This window comes from Numida meleagris, chromosome 1 (genome assembly GCF_002078875.1).
Source record: "Numida meleagris isolate 19003 breed g44 Domestic line chromosome 1, NumMel1.0, whole genome shotgun sequence".
Classification (NCBI taxonomy): Eukaryota; Metazoa; Chordata; class Aves; order Galliformes; family Numididae; genus Numida; species Numida meleagris.
In genome coordinates, this window is record NC_034409.1 from 128,188,790 (window position 1) to 128,212,824 (window position 24,035).

General features: G+C 39.2%; 1 protein-coding gene across 2 annotated transcripts in view; it reads left to right on the forward strand.

Annotated features, from left to right (window-relative positions):
* CYFIP1 (cytoplasmic FMR1 interacting protein 1) overlaps positions 1 to 24,035 on the forward strand; it is a 68,604-nt gene that overhangs the window by 10,160 nt on the left and 34,409 nt on the right. The window contains exons 2-21 of one of the 2 annotated variants that reach the window (XM_021412084.1): positions 3,998 to 4,121; positions 4,303 to 4,392; positions 5,498 to 5,575; positions 6,253 to 6,354; positions 8,297 to 8,478; positions 9,740 to 9,836; positions 9,959 to 10,087; positions 10,721 to 10,825; positions 11,018 to 11,109; positions 12,203 to 12,320; positions 12,962 to 13,084; positions 15,076 to 15,201; positions 15,501 to 15,667; positions 16,701 to 16,848; positions 18,697 to 18,850; positions 20,073 to 20,229; positions 20,846 to 20,942; positions 21,284 to 21,360; positions 21,454 to 21,562; positions 22,151 to 22,270. In XM_021412084.1, the coding sequence (XP_021267759.1) occupies positions 4,005 to 4,121; positions 4,303 to 4,392; positions 5,498 to 5,575; positions 6,253 to 6,354; positions 8,297 to 8,478; positions 9,740 to 9,836; positions 9,959 to 10,087; positions 10,721 to 10,825; positions 11,018 to 11,109; positions 12,203 to 12,320; positions 12,962 to 13,084; positions 15,076 to 15,201; positions 15,501 to 15,667; positions 16,701 to 16,848; positions 18,697 to 18,850; positions 20,073 to 20,229; positions 20,846 to 20,942; positions 21,284 to 21,360; positions 21,454 to 21,562; positions 22,151 to 22,270 (2,388 nt within the window). In that variant the 5' untranslated portion in view covers positions 3,998 to 4,004. Of the gene's footprint in view, positions 1 to 3,997; positions 4,122 to 4,302; positions 4,393 to 5,497; positions 5,576 to 6,252; positions 6,355 to 8,296; positions 8,479 to 9,739; positions 9,837 to 9,958; positions 10,088 to 10,720; positions 10,826 to 11,017; positions 11,110 to 12,202; positions 12,321 to 12,961; positions 13,085 to 15,075; positions 15,202 to 15,500; positions 15,668 to 16,700; positions 16,849 to 18,251; positions 18,400 to 18,696; positions 18,851 to 20,072; positions 20,230 to 20,845; positions 20,943 to 21,283; positions 21,361 to 21,453; positions 21,563 to 22,150; positions 22,271 to 24,035 lie in introns of both variants that reach the window. The other variant, XM_021412093.1, reaches the window with a different exon arrangement.

The following is a 24,035-nucleotide window of genomic DNA, read 5'->3' on the forward strand; positions in this document are numbered from 1 at the left end:
CTTTCAATTTTTTTTATGTTCTTCTGGCCACTCCTGTGGGTTGATCGTTTGTTTGAATGGCTTTTTTCCATAATTTGCTCCTGTTTGTATGTATTTTTTCCAAATAGTCTGAACTATCAAGAGACCTTCAAGAGCAAGGCTGATGAAAGATGCGTGCTGAGCATTTTCTGGTATGCTTGGAAGTAATCTTTAGCCAAGACGTTATTCTGTAAAGATGGAGATGTGGAAATGGTGTATCTGTTAGGATTGACCCTCACCTGCTCTAAATACCAGACCAACTCTGAGCAGGGTGTTGTGTGCCACACAATTGCATAGCTGTTAACAGTGGTACATAATTATTTAAAATAGATTGACAAATCTTTTGTTTGAATATGTTTCAATATTAAGCCAGCTCTGAAGTTAGATCAAGATGTAAATAACACTGCAGGAGCTTCAGGATCTGGTGCCTTTCTTTCTTTTGTTTTTCATCTGGACAAAATGTCATGAAGATGGCACAGTAAGCTTCTCTGCAGTGCAAACTTTTCTGAGCAGGTCAGGCCCATCTGGTGCTCGTCTCCTCCACAAATGAAGAGAGAGAAGAATATCTTAATTCAAGCTAGTCAGTGGTGTTGCCCTAAAAAAAAAACAACACCCCATGATTGATACCTCTAACCCTTGGATGCAGTGGGAATTTGCATGGTAAAACTGATGCTTGTGCAGGAGACAGGGATTTCTTGTCTGCTGGCTTTGCGGTCTGGAAAGAGTCTGGGAGTCAGCCCAGACACTGCTGTCTCCTGCTTAGGAAGATGGGTGTGCTTATCAAACTCTAACATTTAGCTAACCAGCATGCAGATATGTGTGATTCTCCTGGAGGGAGGATGTAAGATAATGAATGGCTTTTAATTAAGTTGTGTACGTCCAGGAAAGCATGTTCCTGGATTGCATTTTGACTTCAGTGCTCTAATGATGGGTTGTGATGCAAAGGCAGCAGAAAAAGAAAAAAATGGAAAGAAAAAAACAGGAAAAAAAAAAAAGGATCGTTTTGAAGTAATTCATATGTGTCTTCTGCTTGAGAAAATCAGTCCTGGAAAATCCCAGGTAGGTGCACAGCTGAAAACAGAGCATCACAGGAGTGCAGTAAGAAAGTAAACCTTGCTGCTTGAGTAAATTTACTAGTACAACTATAATTATCAGTGTAACTACAGTGTTTTAAGCTCTTCTCATTTAGGTAAACTCATAATCAGTTATGACTGTGGTTCGTGAATTTTTTAAGGAGATGTTTGAAGTTTCTTATGTTCTCTGCCGAAAGGGAGTCTGTTGAAATACTAGTGCTGCGGCCCAGTAATTTCACCTGTAAGAACTCATATTGATCAGTTTCAAGGAGGCAAAACTATTCAGCTTTGTGTCTTGGGAATTTTAGTTTCCTTAAGTGATTTTTACTTATACTTAAGGGGGGGGGGGGGGGAAGCAGCCTTGAAGAAAATCTTTCCTGCTTGGGTCACAGGGCTGGTGCCTTAGGTGCCTCTGTGGCTACAGAGGCTGTTCCCAGTGAACGCGGCTGAGCCCCAGCTGCCCTTCCTCTGCTGCTCTCAACCTGTGCAAATGTGTCAAAGCTAGGCAGAAAGGAGTTTCTTCCTCTTTCATGTCTTGCTCGAGCATAGAATAGGAAAAGTGGAGGACTGGCATGCTGGAATGGTGTCTTGGCCAGCCGGACACCAACTGCGTGGATGGCAATTACCAAGGGAGTCTGTCAGCAACCTTAAAACAAGAGGGCTTTTGTAACAGTCTGCGCCTGTTTGCTTACATTCTCCTAGTTCACAAAATGCTGTTCTATCTGTGAAATCATGCTGAAGGGCTTGGAACAAAAAGGGCTGTCCTGTGTTTCTCCTCATAGTCTGAGGGGCAGTAGGAAGTATTTTTTTCGTAGCCCTGCGTGTCCGTCCTGCTGAGGGGAGTTTCTCAGACTGGTGCTGTTAAATAGCAGTGTAAGTGAGAAGGAGTTCGGGTTTTGCTTATCCTTTGGTTAATATTTTTTAAATACTTTTTTAGTATCATCATTCTTGGCTTTTCTTCCACACTGGGGAACTGGGCAGTGTTTGAGGAGGAGAAGGAAGATCATGGGATGGCTGAGGCTGGCAGGGCCCTCAGGGCCCATCTGCTCCAGCCCCTGCTCCAGCAGGGCCACCCAGAGCAGGGTGCCCAGGGCCACGTCCAGGCAGCTGCTGGAGATCCTCAGGGAGTAGACCCTACAGCCTCTGAAGAGCCTATGCCACTGCTCCATCACCCGCACAGCACAAGGGTGCTCCTGGCGTTCAGAGGGAGCTCCTGTGCTCCAGTTTGTGCTCATGGCCTCCTGTCCTGGCACTGGGCACCACTGGCAGGAGGCTGGACTTGACCTCTGTGCATCCTTCCTTTAAGGTATATAAGGGCATTGATGAGATTCCCTTGAGCTTCCTCTTCTCCAGGCTGAACAGTCCCAGCTCTCTCTTTCCTCACATGAGAGGTGCTGCAGTTCCTTCAGCATCTTGATGGCCCACCGTTGGACTCTTTCCAGTATATCTATGTCTCTCTTGTACTGTGGGGCCCAGAAATGCTGCTCCAGCTGGGGCCATGGTGCTCCAGGTGCGACCTCACTGGTGCTGGTGAGGGGAGACCTTGCCATTTCTATTCCATTAAATGACAACTCCCCTTTGCATGGATAAGTGCAGTAGTTTTCAGCATATAATAAGCAACCATTTCTTCACTATGGGTTTTGGAGTAGGAATGAAGTGGTTTTGTGGCCGTTCATCTGTCCAGTGTGGCAGCATGGAGGGGTCTGTGCATACATCTGTCCCACGGACGTAAGGAGCAGTGGAGCTGTGTGAGTGGGAGTTTGCTTTGGTTATTAGCCTACAGGGAGGGGAGGTTTCAAGTTGGAAGAAGCCTCTCAGTTAAATTATCCCAGGTAAAGCATGTTGGTTTTTATTTTAGCTGAAGCTTGATCTATAGATACTCAGAAAAAAATGTTAAAGTAATGTTTGATTGTGGTGCACTGACTTCTTAGCAACTCTCTCGTTTTCCTCCAGGCTAAAACTATTGCGAGTTCAAGTTTCTCGTGGGACTTGTGTCCAGATATGGATTTTTTTTTTTGGTATTTCTTTATTTATTGAAAGGAAGATGCCATGGCTTTTGCCTGCCTGTCATTTTAAGAATAACCACATTGACTGTGAAGGAGCCGGGCTGAGTGTGGGCAGGTGTTGGGCAAGCGTCCCAGGGCAGGTCTGCCAGCGAGCGCTCCTGTCAGTCCTGTCCTTCGTCATTTTTCAACAGGGATTGCAAGTTGCACAATGTGTACGCTGCTTATTTATTTATTTTAATGAACACGTGCTCTGGCTCGAAGCAAAGCTGGAGACACGGTTTCAAGAAGCAAAAGGCCTGCAGACCTTTATGACAGTGGTTGTTTGAATTTGTCGGTGAGCTCTCTCTGTATGTGGTTTGTTGGTTTTGCAGTGACAGCTCGGGGTGCTGGTTGGTCTCTGAGGGCAGGTGCCTTATCAGTTCTGAGTGTTTCCTTCCCTTTTATTTTGATTTTTGCTTTTACTTTTTGTTGTCTTTGGTGGTTTCTTCATTTATTTATTTTTAACTTCAGATTGATGTTACTGTCCTGTGGTTACGTTTGAGGGCAGTCCTTTTTTCCTGTGAATTTGGTGTCAGTATTTCCTCTGTTTTTGGTGCGGCAGGGAGGAAGAGAAGCATTTCCGAAGTCGTAAAGTAGGGAGGAGGTTGTTAGTCTGAACATTCATTTTAAACTCGCATACTGAAACCAACTGGCTTTTGGTTTGACTGTGTCCCCTTCCATTATGGTGTCTAGGATATGTCCTCATCAAAGGGAAACTACCTATTTCCCACAGTAGTAATGGTTCCCTGCTCTTTGTAGTATTCATTTGTCTTCTGTTTATATAGTTAGGTATTAAAAAAAACACAGCTACAGGTAAGTGTATGTATACATATCTATATATATATGCTTTTTTAACCACAGGTTCAAAATGACTGCTCAAGTAACACTAGAGGATGCCTTGTCCAATGTGGATCTCTTGGAAGAATTACCGTTGCCGGATCAGCAACCATGCATTGAACCCCCGCCATCATCTCTGCTTTACCAGGTCTGTTGTCACTTAAAAAAAAAAAAAAAGAAAGAAAGAAAAAAGACTTTTGCAGTTCTTTTGTAAGAGTATGTGCTCTTAAGAAGGAAACAAAACAACAACAAAAAATGTTCATATTTACAATGTATAAAAATTATTTTCCTTACCAAGAATGTGATTCTAGATTTTGCTTTCTCTGCAGCCAAACTTCAACACTAACTTTGAGGACAGAAATGCATTTGTCACTGGCATTGCGAGATACATTGAGCAAGCTACAGTCCACTCTAGCATGGTAAGTAGGTGTTCAAGTAGATACTTCATTGCAACCTAGAATAAAAGGAGAATAATATGTTGTTTTGCATTTCATTGTAAGAATTGTGGTCACAGAAAAGAGGTTGCTTGCAACGTTTCCAGGAGGCAGTAACAGGCAAAAGTGTGTGGCGCTTCTTTTCTTGCATTTAATTTCTGGTAGTTGTAAAATTCTTTTTTCTTGATCAGTCAGTATTGTTCAAAAGTTTCTTGCTTTCACTGTGCTTTTTTTCCAGTATTTGGAGATGAGTTAGTTTTGTTGACAGCTTTCTGCTGTAACTTGAATGAAAAATTACCTTTTGTGCTCCCAAATTTCCACTACTTCTCTGTCAGTTTAGTGGTGGTGAGGGGTTTTTGTTGGCTTCCTCACTGTATAATGTATACATTAGTTGTTTATTCGTATGCTTTTGTGTAAGGTCTTTTGTGGTTTTTAATAGTTATACAATAGAAGATAAGACTTCTTAGTGGTAACTCTCTCTCTGCTGGTGGTATTGCTGTTTTGGGATACAAAGGAACTTGCAGGTTGCGAACACTGTTCCATTCTGAACTTCGAGTTGTTTCATGCATTTTTTGAAAAATGAGAAGTAATACGTCTTGTCATTCTAGAAGCCACTTCACAAACTCTGGAATGCATAGGTTACATGCGACTGAAAATTACATCAATTTACATCAATCTGCTTTTAAAGTTATCTGGCACGTTCTTGACTCATTTTGATTGTTTTGATTACCTACAGTCCCCAGGTGATAAGAATTTCCTCAGAATTAGATTGAATGTTAAAACATGCCTGAGAGTAGGTAGAATATTTTAGCAGTTGCCCAAGCTGGGCATCTGTAACTCATTAGTTCAACTGCTGTGTTTCTTTAATGGTACAAACAGCACTGATGCATGCAGTATGCCAGCTGCACCGATGTGTTATGGTGATGCTATTTTACGTACATGCAGTAAGATGTATCATTTAGCTTGCAGAACACATTTGTACATATACTTTCTGGTAAGAGAAATGGTTTTCTTTGGAACAATGGCAAAAAAGTGAATTTAACTCCTTTGTTTTGCAATGCCTTATTATTACCAATTGTCTTTCTTACAGAATGAAATGTTAGAAGAGGGCCAGGAGTATGCAGTCATGTTATATACATGGAGGAGCTGCTCAAGAGCCATTCCCCAGGTAAAGGGTCAAAATGAAACCATCATCAGCATGTGGACTTCTATCTTGTTTTGGTTACAGATTTATTAATGAGCTCTGAAATTAAGTTTGCTTTGATCCCTGAATCAGCAAGCTGAGCATGCCGTAGAATAGTGTCTTAACACTTGGGAGCTAGTTGGACTTTCTTTTTTTCCTTCAAATATTTAAATTCAGAGCAGGTTTAACAGGTGATATAACATGTAATAATTAGCATTCGCGTTAAATGCTCTAGGTTTCTAGATGGTCGTTTGCTACATGTCAGAGCTATGCAGTGTTTTCTTGATCTGTATACAAAAATAAAATCCTGTGAATATGTGTCTGGGAATGGTGATACAGGGAAGGGATGGTAAGAATGTTAAGATGCCTTAGGAAAGTGAACAAAATTAAAATTGTGAATTGACAACACCTGGCAAATATTTTTATACTAAAGTACAAGAAGTAGAGGTAATAGAGAAAAAATCTTAATTTATATTTTTAAATTCATGGTGAATCTTAGTAATTCTATGCAATTTTTCTAAAGCCAGCAATTAATGCCTTAAATTTGTATTGTCAAGAAGATAATACGTTTGCCAGCTTGTCATTTGGGATCTTAGTTTCTGAGGGAGTTTTTTTTTGTCAGGGAAAGCTGTAAGTGTAATGTTATCTCTAATTGTCTTCAGGTTAAGTGCAACGAGCAGCCTAACAGAGTAGAAATTTATGAGAAAACTGTGGAGGTTCTGGAGCCAGAAGTCACAAAACTGATGAATTTTATGTATTTCCAGGTAAAAGGAATAGAAATAAAAAATTTGTTTGTAAGCTTACGTGCTTTTTCTGTGTGCTTAATATTATATGCTCAGATACTCAACCTAGTCGTTATACTTTGGGGGAGAAAAAGGTCTCTCAGAAGGGCAGCATTTCTAATGCTTGTCTTAACTTCAGGTGTTCTCACAGAATCAGAGAATTGCAGGGGTTGGAAGGGACCTCAAGAGGTCATTGAATCCTACTCCCTGCTAAAGCAGTTCCCTACAGCAGGTCACAGGGGAAGGCATCCAGAGAGGTCTTGAGTATCTCCGGAGATGGAGATTCCACAGCCAATCTGGGCATCCTGTTCCAGTGCTCCACTGCTTTCACAGTAAATAAGTTCTTCCTTGTGTTTGTATGGAACATCCTGCGTTCCACTGTCTGCCCATTGCCCCTTGTTCTATTGCTGCACGCCACCAAAAAGAGATTGCTCCATTAAGACTTTGAGGATAATATAGAAGATAATTGCATGTGGTCCCCGCACAGCACATGGAGACCATTCTGGCACTGTAGAAGGAAAGGAAATAGAAATACAACACATTTCATGTGTATGCATAAGACCGTCACAGCACAGAGACCATTTGTTGGGTGGTTGAGGGTTCTACAAACCTGGACGTTGTAGCACCCAGTGCAACTCTATTGCAGAAATTCATACTTGAGGCAAGCTAACCCAGTTTTTCTGACCTGCCAGCCACCCAAACTAAATATGGACTGGAGAGCAGCTATTTGTCTTGCTCTCTCCTCCTATACCAGCAGCTTGCCACTTTATTCAGTGGATGGAAGATGTTTCCGGGCATTTTTCTGCAGGAGCCAGAGCAACTAGAGCTTGCAAACCCTGGAGCACACAGGAAGAGGAGAATGAATGCAGTGTAGCATTTTCTGTTTATCTTCCTAAATTGATGGATCTTACTGACTACAAAAATCTCCTCTCGTTCAAGGTGATTGCCCTAAACTCAAAAACTCATTAAAGAATATAAAATCACTTGTTTCAAAGGGATTTTATATTTTTATGACTTCAGACTGCAAATAATATTTCCAGTTGTGCCTGGTAGGTTCTGTGGCTAAAATCCCTTATAGCGCTTGTAGTACATGGAGGGGAAGCTGGAAAGGCTGTGCTCATGTGTTGCTGGCCTCTCATGCCTTAAACACTTTTCAGCTTCAGTGGTACTTTTCATTAGCCCTTGTAGGTGCACCAAAGTGAACTGTTTTGACAGTGGAAGGGCTCACTTAAAGGGGAAGACAGACAGTTGTCAGACTTTCAGTTGTGCAATAAATCTTTCTTGGAATCATAGAATCATAGAATTAGCTAGGTTGGAAAAGACCTACAAGATCATTCAGTCCAACCATCCACCTACCACCAATAACCCCACTAAACCATGTCTCTCAACACTATATCTAAATGTTTCTTGAACACCTCCAGGGACGGTGACTCCACCACCTCCCTGGGCAGCCTGTTCCAGCGCCTGACCACTCTTTCAGAAAAGTAGTATTTTCTAATGTCCAGCCTAAATCTCCCCTGGCGCAACTTGAGGCCATTCCCCCTCGTCCTGTCACTAGTTACAAGAGAGAAGAAGCTGACCCCCAGCTCACTACAACCTCCCTTCAGGTAGTTATAGAGAGCGATAAGGTCTCCCCTGAGCCTCCTCTTCTCCAGACTGAACAATCCCAGCTCCCTCAGCCGCTCCTCATAAGACTTGTGCTCCAGACCCCTCACCAGCTTTGTTGCCCTCCTCTGAACACGCTCCAGGGCCTCAATGTCTTTCTTGCAGTGAGGGGCCCAAAACTGGACACAGTACTCGAGGTGGGGCCTCACCAGTGCTGAATACAGAGGGACAATGACTTCCCTACTCCTACTGGCAACACTGGAAGCATCATGGCTTTTACTCTCTGACTCGTCTCTTTTTTTGTTTTTTTTTCTGTTAGAGAAATGCAATTGAACGGTTTTGTGGGGAGGTGAGACGCTTGTGCCATGCGGAGAGGAGAAAAGACTTCGTCTCTGAAGCATATCTGATCACACTGGGCAAATTTATCAACATGTTTGCAGTACTGGATGAGCTGAAGAACATGAAGTGCAGCGTGAAGAACGACCATTCAGCCTACAAGCGGTAAGCTGTGAAGGACAGGAGCAGGATTTATGCTGTGGGGTGATAGAACTCCCACAAGATGGCAGCAGTAGCTGCTTTTTGGGCAGCTTTTTCTGCAATTACTGCGGCTGAGCTGTTGACTAAATTGACTTTCTTTATGCTGCTCTTCCAGCAACAAAAGGTTCCTCTGTCTTTTAAGGCAAAACTAGCAAATACTTCTGTCTTGGTGTTCACTAAATGTATTGGATATGCATTGCTCAGTACTGCTTTTCTTTTCAAGATTGAGAAAGCTGACTTTTTGTGCTACTCTGGTTTTTGGCATCTAGTTTTGGTACTTGTAGCTCAAAGTTGCTCTTTAAAGGTTGTCAATAAAAGGGTAGGATACCAGCAGCTGAGTTTTGCGCTTGGACAGCCAGATGGTAGCAGGTAACTTTTGTCGCACACAGAGGTCAAATCAGCAGGGGAGGACAGTCTTCATGCCAGCTCTAGCATCTGCAGTCTTTCATGCAGAAAAGTGTTTAGACAAAGGCTAGCTAATTTTATCTGTGTTGATCCACTTACGTGAGATGTAGAGTTTTTTCCTTTACCACTAAGTGCCATTTGTAGTTGTTGTGTTTAGAGACCTTGTAAATTTATTTGGCTTGCCTTTTTTTATTTGGTGCGCTGCTGTTGGAGGACAAACTGTGTTTTCTAGAAGGCTGCCTTTTCCTTGGTTGTTACACAGCTTGGGTCTACAGTCATCAGTTGAGAAATATACCAAATAATTTATAATTTGGTTTCAGTTGGACTTTTAAGTAAGATGCAGCTGGAGATTTGGGATTGGAAAACAGTTTGTTCAGGGTGGATTGTGTCTGTATATCTCTTCCAGATACAGAACTTACACCTTTCTTTTCAGCTGTTTTCTTAGAAAGCCTTCTCTGTTTTGCAAAAGAGGATCTTGGTGCAGCTCTGTAGAATGCACAGTCTGTGTTTGGCTAAAATGTTTTTGTGAAGCTGTGGCGAGAAAGCACTGGCCTTGTGTGTCAAATTCTCTTTCTGCCTGATTCAGGAGCTTGGAGATGGGAGATGCACTAAGGTCAACAACCTAATATGAGCAACAAATAGTGTTGCCATTGTACTGATTGTACTGACAGTTACAGGTTTGGTGATGTCTTAGAGTTCTGCTCACTACCTGGTAGATGTGGAGATGAGTGTGTTTCTGCTGAGAGGGGATGAGTTTGCTTACAAGCAGTGCCATCAAAGGGAAATACGGTTGGTTTTTTTTTTCCTTCTGTTTGCAAAGAGCTGCTCAGTTCCTACGGAAAATGGCAGATCCTCAGTCCATTCAAGAATCCCAGAATCTCTCCATGTTCCTTGCTAACCACAACAAGATAACACAAGTAAGTTTTTATTGTCTTTTTCCAAAATACTGAGTGCTGTATAAAACCTTTAAAAGAAAACCCTTTCAGTTTGGTAGTAGGTGCTGATCCTGTGGGACTAATGTCCTCTTCTTTTTTTTTAGTCTTTACAGCAGCAGTTGGAAGTGATTGTTGGCTATGAAGAACTGCTTGCAGATATTGTGAATTTGTGTGTGGACTACTATGAAAACAAAATGTATCTAACCCCCAGTGAGAAACATATGCTTTTGAAAGTAAGTTTCTTTTCAGTACGAACTTACAGAAAAGTTGAAGCAGAACAAAGATGTTTGAATTCCTGTTGTTTTTTTGTTTCCTTTTGCCAGAACCACATGAGGCAAGTAACTCAAATGTTGCCCTTTCTTTTTTATTCTCCAATGTCTTTGTCTTTTTTTTTTTTTGCTTTTATTTTAAACACTAAATCTCTTAAGAAAACTTCTAATCCTTTTTTTGTTCTTCATAAATTGAAGTTATTCAAACTGAACTGCAGCCTTGTTAGGAAACTAATTCTACAGAACAGTGTTTCTATGAAGTATAACAACAGCAGAAAGGAACTATGAAATTTTAGTTCTAGATAGGTGGCAGATTTATGTAAGAGGCTTCTGGAGGTGATACTGCGTATCAAAGCTTTGAGGAAGCAAGTAGCTTAAAATTAGGGTTAGTAAGCAGAAACATTTAGTTGAAGTAGGTATATTTAATAAGAGAGTGCCAGGCAATGTGAAATTAGTTGACGTTACTTACTACGTGTCTTGCAGTGAAAGAAAAGGTGCAGAGTAAATACTGAACATTTATCTCATGACAGATATTTTCAGCATGTTTTTAGCCCTGAGGTCCTTTTGCAGAGAGGTTTGATTTTTTTCTTTTGCCAGGTTATGGGCTTTGGATTGTACCTGATGGATGGAAGTGTCAGCAACATCTACAAGCTGGATGCAAAAAAGAGGATAAATTTAGCCAAGATTGACAAATTCTTTAAGGTTGGTTAAGAGAAGCATTTCCTAATATGTAATGTAGAAGGTAATTCCCCTTGCATTTTAACTATACACCCAGATTTATATAATTAAATAAAATAAAGATCACTTTGGACTATCATTGGGTAAATAGTGGTTTCCTTTCACTAAGATGCATATTTCATCATTTATCTATTCTGATTTATTCCCTGTGTACAGCAGCTGCAGGTTGTCCCGCTCTTTGGTGATATGCAGATTGAACTTGCAAGATACATTAAGACGAGTGCCCATTATGAGGAAAATAAATCCAGGTAAGTGGGACAAGGATACAGAGAGGGAAGAATATGGGCTGGGGAAGGTCAGACCCATAAAGTATAATTTCATAATCACTCGATAATCTGTGGTAATTACTTTAATAGGAATTTCACCTTGGTCCATTTTTTGGTGTGGGTATTTCACTATTAATGTAATTCACGTAGTAGATACAATGGAAAGGACAGGTTGTTTAAAGACCTTTCTGTGCTGCTGAGCTATTTCTTGCATCAGTGGCATTGCTTTTCACCTGGGTTGGAGGATATAAAATATATCTTACACTAATGTAATTTTTATTTTTTCCTTTAAATGTGAAACTTTCTTTAAAAGAAATGAAGGATTGTACTAAGCAAGGTGAGCAGTAGTGCATGTGTATATTGTACATGGAGCAGAAACTTAGCTTGTGTCCCTCTTCTTTTTGTTTTGTTAGGAGTACAACAGCAAAATGGCTGGAAAATCCAGCTGTTTTATATAAATTGTTCCATGGTTTATGGTTATTGCTTTATTTTAGTAAACGTTCCTGTGCTCCTCTGAGACTTTCCCTCCATGCAGTTACGTTGATTTAGAATGTAGTGCTTTGCATTTTAATTCCTGTGGAAAAAAATATGTAACTTGCATGTAATTGCTAAGAGAAAATCAATAGTAGCGAGTCTACTGAGCTACTAAAAGTATAAGGCTGTTTAACACAATATTTGGTAGCATGTATTTTGTGACTCTCTTGATAACATGTTAATAGTATTTAATCATAACTATTTTTCTATTTGGAGCATACTGTAAGCTCTTCTTAGTTAAACATGAATAAAGGAAAACAAGCTGAAAGTAGCTAAACATCGTATGGCCTATACTTGTCCCTCTGCCCTGCCTTTCCATCCTTTTTGGTCCTGTCCCTAAGTGTATGCCATTGAAGAGAGATGGCAGGTTGTATCTCACAGCAGCAGCAAAGTAGAACAGGAGAGGAAAAACCTCAAATGGATGAGAAGGAAGGCTTAAGGAATAAAAGAAGTCACACAGTTTTGTTCGTTCTTTTTTAGTAGCAGCCGTACTCTTTATTGCCTCAACTGATTGAAGTTTTTTTTTTGTCTTCTGCAACAGATGGACGTGCACGTCTTCCAGCAGCAGTCCCCAGTACAATATATGCGAGCAGATGATCCAAATCAGAGAAGACCATATGCGTTTCATATCAGAACTGGCTCGCTACAGCAACAGTGAGGTGTGGGGAGTAGAGCTATTTGTGCAAATTTTACATCGCTGGCTAGCAGTTATTGTAAAACATCTAAAAGTAGGCAAATCTCAGGCTAGGTAAATGGTAGAGCTGAAAGACCTGACTCAAGAAAAGCTGGCTGCAATACTAGTACCCATTCTCTGAATGATATTTGCGCTATTGAAATTTTAAATCTTAACCTCTGATACATGATACAAACTGCAGTCTTCTTCTGTTATCTACATATCCCAGAAATTTTTGACGTGTCTCTTTAGGAATAAGTTGTCTGAACTTTACTCCAAATGTGTGCTCGTAACACTTTGAATGAAGCTAACATTTAAGAGATTGGTTGAAAAGTAAAATCAAGTGCACATGTATATATAATATATAATCAGTGTCTTGAGTTTGTCTGCAGTGATATTTTGGTGATAGGAAGTCCTGGTGGTTTCTATCTTGACCAAAGTCTGTGAAATTTAACAGACTTTTAACAGAAAGAAGATAATTCTTTAGAAGGAAAAGCTGATATTAATGTATTGTACCCAAGTCTTGATAAGTGATGCTGTTTAATGCTTAAAAAAATACTTAGAAATTTGACTGTAGATGCAGTACACAAAGTGTTTTGATTTTTTGTTTCTTTAAAAACATCGTAGGTGGTGACTGGTTCTGGCCGACAGGAAGCTCAAAAAACAGATGCGGAGTATAGGAAGCTCTTTGATCTTTCTCTCCAAGGCTTGCAGCTTCTCTCCCAGTGGAGTGCACATGTCATGGAAGTGGTATGTTTTCTGAGGAAGAAAAACAGATGAAAAAGAGGTCGGACAGGCTTTGCTTTAACAGAACAAAAAAACACGTATTATGTACTGTTCCCTTAATTGTCTTCTCCTCTTTTCCTTCACTCCTTTACTCCTTCTGCTCCAGACTGTTCCAAGAGGAAAGTGGTACCTCAGCTCTCAAAATCTAGGAGTAATGTTACTGCTTTGAATATCCAGTAGCACGTGCTTTCTCACACACTACATTTAACTTCTTAACTTTAGTGGATAGATGTTCACCTGTGAGCCTTGACCAGATGCTTTTGTGTTGCTCTTGACACGCTTCATAGACTAAGACTCCATTTATTTTCTCATATATGTTGCTTAAAATAACACTGTTAAAAATATGCATACAAACATGCAGTCATATAGGAAGTGATACAGCATGTTCAGTTGGCCATGGTTAGATGTCATCACTTAGTAAATTGAAGTACGAGAGGTCTTAACTGTGCACAAAAAAAGATGGAAAGGCTCCTGTTAGCCAATGGGAGAAGATATAAGGAAGACTTTAGTCATTTAAGGAAGGTAAATGTAGGGAAAATAAAATTTGAGGAGAGATGAGGGAGAGGAAATAGCCTGCAAAGTTGTTTGTCTGTGTCTTAATAATTTATTTTAAAAACAGACGCTAGTTAATTTGTGTATTTTTTTTTTAATCAGAAACTGCTTAATGCAGAAACTGAAGAGGAGACTGTGGGAATACTTCTTATATTCCAGACTAATACTTAGATAAAAGCTGTGTGTCTTACCTACAGCAAAGCATAACCTTGAAGGGGTTGAAACAGATGATATGTTGTATGAGAGAAGACAGATTTGATCCTGCTTTGTTATACCTCTGTAGAAATCTCTCATTTTTACCTGTGTTTATATTCCCAGTTCCAGAACAAACTGCAGCAGCTGTTTTTGGTTGTATTTTTTTTTTCTATTTTTGCCTATTTTAGGTCCATGCTTTTCTTTGTCTTTTTGATATGTATGGATTCCCTTAAGTGCTTGTCACGTCAGTTCATCTGCCCTCCTACTGAGACTGACTTCTGTCATGGAGTATCTCACTTATTGATCTGTTTTCTTAATTCACTCAGTGTCCATTAACCTTGTTACATACATCATGTTCATTTGAAAAGTTTCAGCATATGTTTGGTGTCCGGTTTAACCTAGTGATCCTAATGCTCCCCAGGTACTTCAGTAGTTTTGCCAGTGTCCTCTTTATTACTCTTGGATTACAGGTTGTGATATTCTCATTCACTGTAGGTCAATTTCTGCAAATAAACTAGGCAAATTTATATTGCTCTGTAGTCTAGCATGTATGCAAAGAAATCAACCGGAATGAAGTATTTGTTGAACTCAAAACTTTTAATCAGATGTACACTACTGGATATTAGGTCAACCTACACTGCTTAGGAACGTTCTGAGCTGTGTTTGCAGCACTTGAAAAGGCAGTGTTTAAGAGAAGTGCAGGCTGTGCAGATGTTACTATCACAGATAATACAGCTGTTTCCACACCTCTAAGCCTCATAAACATTGAAAAACCTGCATAGCTTTCCAGTTGTCTTTTGAATTTTTAATGTGGCCAACTTGGAAGCTCCTTGTTTTGTGTATGTGATAGATTTTTATTTTTTGTTACGCTCTTATTTCTCTCTGTTTCTCATGGCTGAAGAGACGAGACATTTTTCCTATGCTCACTAAAATACACTTCAAAGTGCATTACTTGCTGAGTGCGAATTTATTTTTTGAGGTAATACAAGATTGCTGTCTTTCAAGAAAGTCTGTTAGGCAAATTATTGAGTTGGCATTTCTGTTTCAGAATTTATGCAGGTTTTGAGAATAGTACGAAATATTTTTCAGATGATCTTGCAAACATCAGAGTATTTTATAAGCGTGTTATTTGTGGTCAGGTATGTTTTGTTTATCAGGCCTTTTTTGTTTCCATCTTTCTTCTCCCTCTTCCACTTTGTGAACTCCAGTATTCATGGAAACTGGTACATCCGACTGACAAATACTCTAATAAAGATTGTCCTGACAATGCAGAAGAGTATGAAAGAGCAACAAGATACAATTATACTAGTGAGGAGAAGTTTGCTTTGGTTGAGGTAAGAAATTTTTCTTTTTCTTCTTAGACAGGAATTTTCCAAAGATTAATTCCATACAAAAGAGAACTTTCTCTGTAGGCATTTTCTGTGTGAAAATACAGTATGCCTGCACTGACTCTGAAAACTCATGTTTTCCTCCATTCTAAACACAGAAGGGCTACAGGAAAACTAGCCTCTTCAGAGTGACTTTCTCCTTTACCTTTTTGAACTTGTTAATTCCCCTTCTTTTCTATATTTAAAAAAATGACTTTTTGAACAAATATACAAACAAAATGAAAAAAAGCTGTTTTTTTTTCCAGGTGATTGCCATGATCAAAGGTCTTCAGGTGCTGATGGGAAGAATGGAAAGTGTTTTCAATCATGCAATCCGCCATACCATTTATGCAGCTCTTCAGGACTTTGCCCAGGTCACACTTAGAGAGCCATTAAGACAAGCGATCAAAAAGAAGAAAAACGTCATTCAGAGGTAACAGTCTTCTTTTCATCTCTGCCTATATTCTTTTCTTTAAGTCTTATTAAATTTGATGCAGATTGCATAGTTGATAAATTTTGCCTCTTGAATCCGTGCTCCCTTTGTCATCTGTATGGTATTAAGAGATAACTTGGCTGAATGAATGTTGGGAGTCTAAAAAATTCAAGTCCGTAGTCAAAAATGGATGGCTGCCAGTATGGCTAAGGCAGGAGTCTGGGTTGTCATGAGCTTCTTAGCACTACCTCAGGATTTCTTACAGGATTGCCTGTAGTTTATTTTTAAGGAAAGATAAGTACTGTAAGATTTAAAGAAAGACTAGTACTTTTACTTTGAAGAAAGGTGTTGCTGTCCACCTTTCTTATGATTCAAGTGTTTCCTTGTGTCTGATGTTTACATCCCATAGTCTTTTCTCTGCCCTCTTGGCATCTTGCTTTATTTCTTCACTTCTGCTGTTTCTGACTTATTAGCCCTCCACTTATCTTCCAAATGCTCTGTCTGCCCACACTGATTGCTATGACTTTTTACTTTGTTTTTGTGTCCCTAGTTGTTCGATTTCAAGCTTACCTTGTTTATCATTTGTATACTCCCAGTTTAGTTGAAGTATAATGTTTGTATAAAACCCAGATGAATTCAAGAGTTCTGCAGGAAGCAGGAATTCTGTTCTTTTCAATTCAAGCTCAAATTGTCTTGTTTTAGTGTGATTAACTTGCCTGCATATTGTGGTATAGGAATACAGAATGGCTTGATGCACTCGGTAAGGATCACGAAGGCAAATTCTTGCCAAGTGGGTTTTGTCACTGACAAACCAGTTCCAGAGGTCAGCTTTCTTCTGACAAAGGAGGAGAGCTCTGGAATATCCTTTCTGAGGGAACAGTGTAAAATTATTATCGTGTGGATCTGGCCTTCTTGAAGTTGTTGACAATGTTGTTTGTGGTTCCTCTGAATTACCCTGAGCTCCAGAACGCTGTTGCAAAGTTTCTGTGCACTTGGATGCATACAAGTCTGAAGTAGTGTGAATTGTGTTCAGTGTTTTGCAGGCCATCAGAAAGACGGTCTGTGACTGGGAAGCAGGTCATGAGCCATTCAATGACCCGGCTCTAAGGGGAGAAAAAGACCCCAAAAGTGGCTTTGATATCAAAGTTCCAAGGCGTGCGGTGGGACCCTCCAGTACTCAGGTATTTTCCCAGCTAATGCTTGTGATATTTGTCCGTTATTATTGCATGTCATATTTTCTCTCTGATCTAAACTACTTTAAAGCGCAGTTTTCTTTTGGAATGTTCAAAATCTACTTTGATTAGATCTATCTTTACAAAATGATGTGTGCTTAACCAAATCATCTCTCTGGGTTGCTGTCACTTTTTATTCAGATGTGTGATTTTCCAGGTGTTCCATCTCTGTAATTTGACTCACTTCAAAGAAATATTTTCTCCTTGAGCTCCTAATATTTTAATATAATATTTTGGAATGATTTGAATTATTTCTTAACTGTTTCCATTTTAGATTCTCTCCAGTGTGGCTGGTAGATTTTTTCTTCCAGTTAAATTGCATAAATTACATTGTTTTAAATTATAGTTTTAAATTATATTTAGAATTTAAATATAAAATATGGGAGAGTATTTGAATCATGACAAGATCCCTCATCTTGTTCAGTAATGAATAATGATGCTGCTCCCTAAAATCTGTATGATATTGTGCTACTATTAAAACAGCAGGTATTTCAAGTGCGTTTTCTGTGGTATCAAAATCCCATACCTAGACATTAGTTCTGTTTTCTCTGTGTAATTTCATGTTTTATTCTATTTGTAAGTTTGTTTGGAGAGTGTATGGCCTGGGTATTCATAGCTCAACTGAGAAAATGAGGTACTGAGCACTTTGGGTGAAAAACTGAAGGCCACCGTGGTTTGTAAATCAAATATTTTTATATACATCTGTGGGGAAGAGAACACATGTGGATAACAGTCTTGGGTAATAAAAGATTGCATAAGTTTTACTAAGATGATTCTAATGAAGATTTTGTTTTGATTTCTAATTTTCTGAGGAAAATAATCAAAAAATATAAGTATATATATTTCCACCAGTGTGTTTCTCTATGCTTGGTGTTTCTGAGGGCTTTGTTTCAATGGCAGCTAAAGGCTCGTCAGAGCGTACGGTTCTGTTGTATTTTCTGCTCTTGGGGTGGCACACGTCTGAGGGGAGGAGGTCAAACCTATCAACTCTAGGTACTTCTTTCTCAATCTCCTACAGTTCTAAAATGGCTATTTACAAATTGGACATGCATGGAAATCTTTGTGAAATACTCTGAGAAGCCAATGGCTGAGGGCCTGGCTCCACATCTGCTGAGGTGAATGGTGGTTTTTCCATTCGCCTCAGGGAGCACCGAGTGGCAACGATTATTCTGAAGGAAGAAACCTTTCTGTTTTAGGAGTGTTTTACTTTCCTTTGCGTGCTTACTATGCTGCTTTTCATTTTTAACAAACTAACACAATTTCTCTGCTTCTGTTTCCCCTTCCTTATTTACCTGTGTGTTTTTATTAACTGATTCTCTCTCCCCTGCCTGCCCCTGTCTGTTGGTTTTTAGCTCTACATGGTTCGCACTATGACAGAGTCCTTAAACTCTGCTGAGCTGTTGAAGCAGCTCAAGGCTCTGGGACTGGAAAAGCTATTGCATATGACACACAAGTTTCTGAGGCAGTCCTACATCTATCCGCCTCTGTTAAACTTTGGTGGTAAGACGTTACTTATTACTTCTACTTTTGTGGTGATGTGAACTGTTCCACTGCAAATGGTCTGCTGCTCAGTGTCAGTGGAGGCCCCTTGGCATGGGTAGGCATTGTGCTGCTGGGTAGGCTAGTGCTGCATCTGTTCCTCTTGCCTGAAGGCTTTTGCCCACACAGTGCCAATTTTCAATTTGAAGTGGAGCAGTCGCTTACTGGTAGTAATTCTCAGTGTTGCTCAACTAATGTGCCATGTGTATTTTCCTTTTTTCCCCCCCTCCACCACAATTGTTTCCTTTAATGATACAGCTTTACATGGTGAGAACTATGTTAGAGTCCCTCATTGCTGACAAAAGTGGTTCCAAGAAAACCTTGAGAAGTAGCCTTGAGGGGCCCACCATATTGGACATAGAAAAATTCCATCGCGAGTCTTTCTTCTACACTCATTTGATAAATTTCAGTGGTAAGATATGGAGATGATCAGTGTCAAGCTTAGCATGTCCTAACACCTCTAACACAACCTGGGAAATGTTTCCGATTGCCTAAGCCAACTTACCGTTGTTTTATTGATCAAAAGCCTTGGTCTGTCCAAACAATTTCTGAGACGTGATATTCACTATTGTGGTAGGTTTATTTTGACTTGTTACACATTCATTTATAATGGGTCAAATTTCATATTGTTACCTCACTTTTTTTTTAATGTATTCATGCAAACAAGGGACAGATAAGTCTTTGTGCATTGAAATTTTAAAAAGGAAGTCATTTTTGTGTTTTGTTTGGGGTGTTTTTTTAATTTTTTTCCTCTTTTTTTTTTTTTTTAAATACAGAGAGAACAGATTCTCTGTTGTGGTAAATTTGATGTCATTTCACCACTCTTACTATTCAGTTAATTGTAATCGGAAACATGCTGTCCTAAAGAATTCACCTACTGACATTGAATGTATTTAGTCTTTGTCATCACCATGCTGTGCTGTCTTTCATTTTTGTTTTGTTACTGGACTCCTTTACCCTCAAAGAAGGGGGAGCCTGTTAATTTATGTTATAATGCTACTGGTGAGCAGCGCTTCTGTCTTTGGAAGACTTTAGTGTAAAAAGTTCGTTTTTGTTTTGGCTCTCAAGCTTTCTACAAATGAAGGCTTGTGCTGAGTGTTTACTGGAGTGGTGGGAAAACGTATATGTGTCCCTGACAGTGGCCTTAGAAACTTTTTGTTTTAATCCCTTCTTCATGTGTCTGTATGTCACTTCCTGCCCATCTGATCGACAGAAATGTGTGGAGTGATTCAGTCCTCCAGAGGGATGGACAGTACTAACAGTCCCAGTACCGTATTGTCTCCTTCACCAGCTACTTCCCAAAGTTCAGTGCACAGCTGAGGAGCAGACCCTAAATGAGAAGTTAAACTAGAAACCCCCCATAATGGTGTGCATAATTTTTCCATTTAACTGGTAGTCTGGTCCACTTCCTCAGTATTTTCTGTAATAAGGCACCTCTTTGGGGGCCAACATGGAGTTCAGAACTATTTCAGAAAGTCATGGGCTCTGCATTTGGAATTGAGTTTACACATTTGATTTGTGTATGACTCAATGCCTGCTTTTATTTGTTTCACATTGCATCATCAGAATCACAGTTGTATTGTTCTTGATGTACTTCTGTAAGAAGTGTAATTCTGCCTTATTTATCTCAAAAGAAACCCTGCAGCAATGCTGTGATCTGTCCCAGCTGTGGTTCAGGGAATTCTTCTTAGAGCTGACCATGGGAAGAAGAATCCAGTTTCCCATTGAGATGTCCATGCCTTGGATTCTGACAGATCATATTTTGGAGACCAAAGAGGCATCGATGATGGAGTAAGACCTACTTGTGCTCTACCACTGAATGATTATTCTTAATGATTACCACTCACTCTGTATTATAATGTTACTGCTTTAATTGATTTTAACAAGCAGTCACTGAGAAGGTATTCTAAACGATCTTACAATTTTCCTCTTCTCTTTGCTTACTTCCACAACTCACGGTTTTCTTTCTGAAGTGAATAAAATGTGAAATATTTCATGTAAATATGCAGCATGTAAATATGTTGTTCCCTGGATGAGTTCTCCTTCTAGGCTTATTTTGCAGTAGACCTTCTTAATAACTCAATATAATCAACGTAATTGATTACCTACTCAGTGTAATCGAGGGTAGTAAGAGCAAGCATGGTTTCATCTGATGAAAAACTGTATCTGGAAAGCAAGTTTCTGATTGCAATCTTACCTATAAAATTATTAAACTAACAAAACTTTCTGAAATGAGCAAGTACGAATCTTTATATATAAACTCTAACAACAAAAAATCTTGTTAACTTGGCAGATGTGTGTAGATCACAATATTCACAGGCTTAAAATATGTTGACTTAAGCATTTTGAAGGACCATAATCTCTACAGACATGTAATTTTTTTTGTTTGTTATTCTTTTTCTTTCAGGTATGTTCTGTATTCTTTGGACCTTTATAATGACAGTGCTCATTATGCACTTACTAAATTTAAGAAGCAGTTCCTCTATGATGAGATTGAGGCAGAGGTAAAGCAATCTTACCTACAGGAGAAAAGTAGTCTGTACATTAACGTGGAAACTAAGTTAAAGGGTGAGACCTATTGCAAGAGATTCATGATGGAGATAAGGATCAAGCTGAGAAAACAGAAGATGGATGACTGATTTGCAACATTGCAAGGAAATGTGTAGATCTTTACAAAACCCTTTGCATTAATGCTGAAGGCTGAATGTTCTCTTCTCTTGTGCAAGGAACTTCAGAAATGTTAATTCTTTTACTTGTATTTGCTAAGTGGTAGAAAGTCTTGGATAAGTTTCTCTCTTTTAATACTAAGTAGCTGTAAATGCACTTTTTTTTTCTTTCTCCTAAGGTGAACTTGTGTTTTGACCAATTTGTCTACAAGCTGGCAGACCAAATATTTGCATACTACAAGGCAATGGCTGGCAGGTAGATATTTCAGTAGCAAGAACTTTTATTCATGCATTTCTGCTTGGGTTTGCTGTCTGCCATACTTTAACCACTTTCTTCTTTTCTTGATAGCCTGCTTTTGGATAAACGATTGCGTTCAGAATGTAAGAATCAGGGAGCAACTATTCAGTTGCTGCAGTCCAACCGCTATGAGACGCTGCTGAAACAAAGACATGTCCAAGTGAGTTAACTCACGCTTTTGTATTTGCATTGCTTGACAATTTTCCAGTGGAGTTGATTTCTGTAGATACTCAAAACTATTTCTGTGCTTTATGTTCTGCTTTGTAAGTGGCAGAAGTGATATTTGAGATAAGTTGTTTTTTTTTTTTTTTGTCCTAAGAAGTAGTAAACCAACAAAGACCTTAAAAGATCCTATTTTAACACAAGTAACTGTTGAGGTTAAGCAAATGCAAGCCAAATAGCAGAAATGTTTTGTGTAGTAACGTTGTCTTCCTAATAACATCTTTCACTGTTTTTTCAAATGTGTTGTTGGCACAATGTAATGGAGGCATTAAATGGTGATATGTATACATATATATCTAGATATAAATACAGCATGTGATGTTACTTCTTTTTGTGAGAAATTAGATGTAAAATGTAGTACTTCATTCATGGATTTATAAATGTTATCCATATACTTTGTTTCTGTGTGTTTGGAATGCAAGTTCACTGTTTAAAAGTCTATTCATCTGTGGAACGCCATAGTTCTTGCGCAGCCTGTCTTGTGATTTGATGTTCAGTTCAAAGCTTAATGGCATTTTTTCCTTAGCTTCTTGGTAGGTCAATAGACCTGAACCGATTGATCACTCAGCGAATTTCAGCAGCTATGTATAGATCAATGGAGCTGGCAATTGGTCGATTTGAAAGCGAGGATTTGACTTCCATTGTGGTGAGTGTTCCACCTTTTTTCTTTTCTTTCTTTCTTTTCCCATTAAACATGCGTGTTCCTTTTTTAATGGTAGGAGCAAAAAAAAAAAAAAAAAAATCTGAAGTTTTGCTTGAAGCCCTCTAGGTGTTCTTTCACTGATTAACTGTACAGTCACTCCTGGAGAACAGGGAAGAGGCTGAAGAGACTGAGCTCCTCGGGAGCTGTAAGTGTAAAGAGCACTTGTAGAGAAGGCATATTCTAGAAGCTATGTGCAAACAAGGAGAATGAGCATCCTCGTGATCGCAGTTTTTGGAAACGCCTATTTCTGTGTATGCTTATGCATAAACTACAAACCAAAACAAAACAGCACCGTGCCTGATAGAATCAAAAGGAGTTTGTTTAGCCAGCCACCTTGTCTTTTGTAGCGTGACAAAATCAAAGTAAACTTTTTTGTGAAGGGATGAAATCTGGCATGTGGAAGGAGAGCATATGTGCAATACTGAAGTGTCTTTTAGAGTTAGTTTCCTGATAAAAATGTTAATGAACAATTTTCATTGCCAGACAGCATGAATTTGACAAATTCCTATTCAGTCAGAAATGCCAGCTAGAAGCTATATTCTGTTTTGCTGGAATGCAAAAAATTAAAAGTTGTGCAAGAAAGTTTACCGTCAGTCTTGTCGTAATATGTTTGTTTTTTCACCTGTCAGATTTTGACATGCAGTTAACTCACCCAATTTCACATCGTTCTTTACTGAGGATAAATAAAATCCTAAGGCCATGAGATGGGCAGGAGTAGGGCTTTTTGTGACTTTTCAATGCTTAGTGTTCTATTGTTTGAATTACTTAAATGTACTTAAATGTAGTGGCTAAGTGAACAGAAACCATTGATGGATTCTTAGGTCATAGGTTCTTACTCTTTTTTGAGGTAGAAATTGGCAGGGCTAAATTGACATCCACCCTCCCACCATCTTCCCTTTTTTCTTTTAGTTTTCTTTCTTTGCTTTTACATAGTCATTTCTGCTGAAAACTGCTTAGTTTCCTCTATGAGAAACTGATACTAATAGCTTAACTAGGTAAATAATTTCTTCTGTTTTTCAAACTAAATAGATAAATGATCGAGCCATTTCTATTCTCAGATTGGACTCAGTACTGTTGTAGCCATCGCAGTGGTTCTTTTTGTCTTTTTTCCTTAAGTTAACTGTCACTCACAAGTTTGAAAATCCTTTGAAAAGTGGAGCAATTGAATCAGATAGGTATGGGAGCATGACTGCACAGCCAAAAGAAGCCCAGTTTCCCTCTGGATATTTCTTCATATGTCATCGTACAACTATAAGCAATGCTCGTTGGTGTTTTTTGGAATGAGAGGTTGTTTTATCTGTTTTGGCTTTTTTTTTTTTTGGCACATACTGGTTAAAGACTATGCTGTGACTTGCCTTGCAATTGCTAGACCAAGTCTGATCATTAATGTGTTCAGTGCACTGTTCCCTAAATACTAGTGTTTCGGTGTCTGGTGTCAAAAGTGGATCATTCTTATTGTATTTTATTTAAAAGAAAGCACCAGAAACCATACTTGGAAATTTCTTGTCAAGAGAAAAAACATTCTGAAAGTCAGTGCCCATATGCAGTGACTTTGTAGATACCTTCACTCCATTTGTAAATGTCTCCTCTTTCATTGCCTCATATTAAGCTCTTTACCTGACTAAACCACGAGAAGGATTTGTGATAAATCTGGTATTATCTCTATCAGTACTACTACAAAGGTTCAGTCACCAGCTGCTCTACCCAG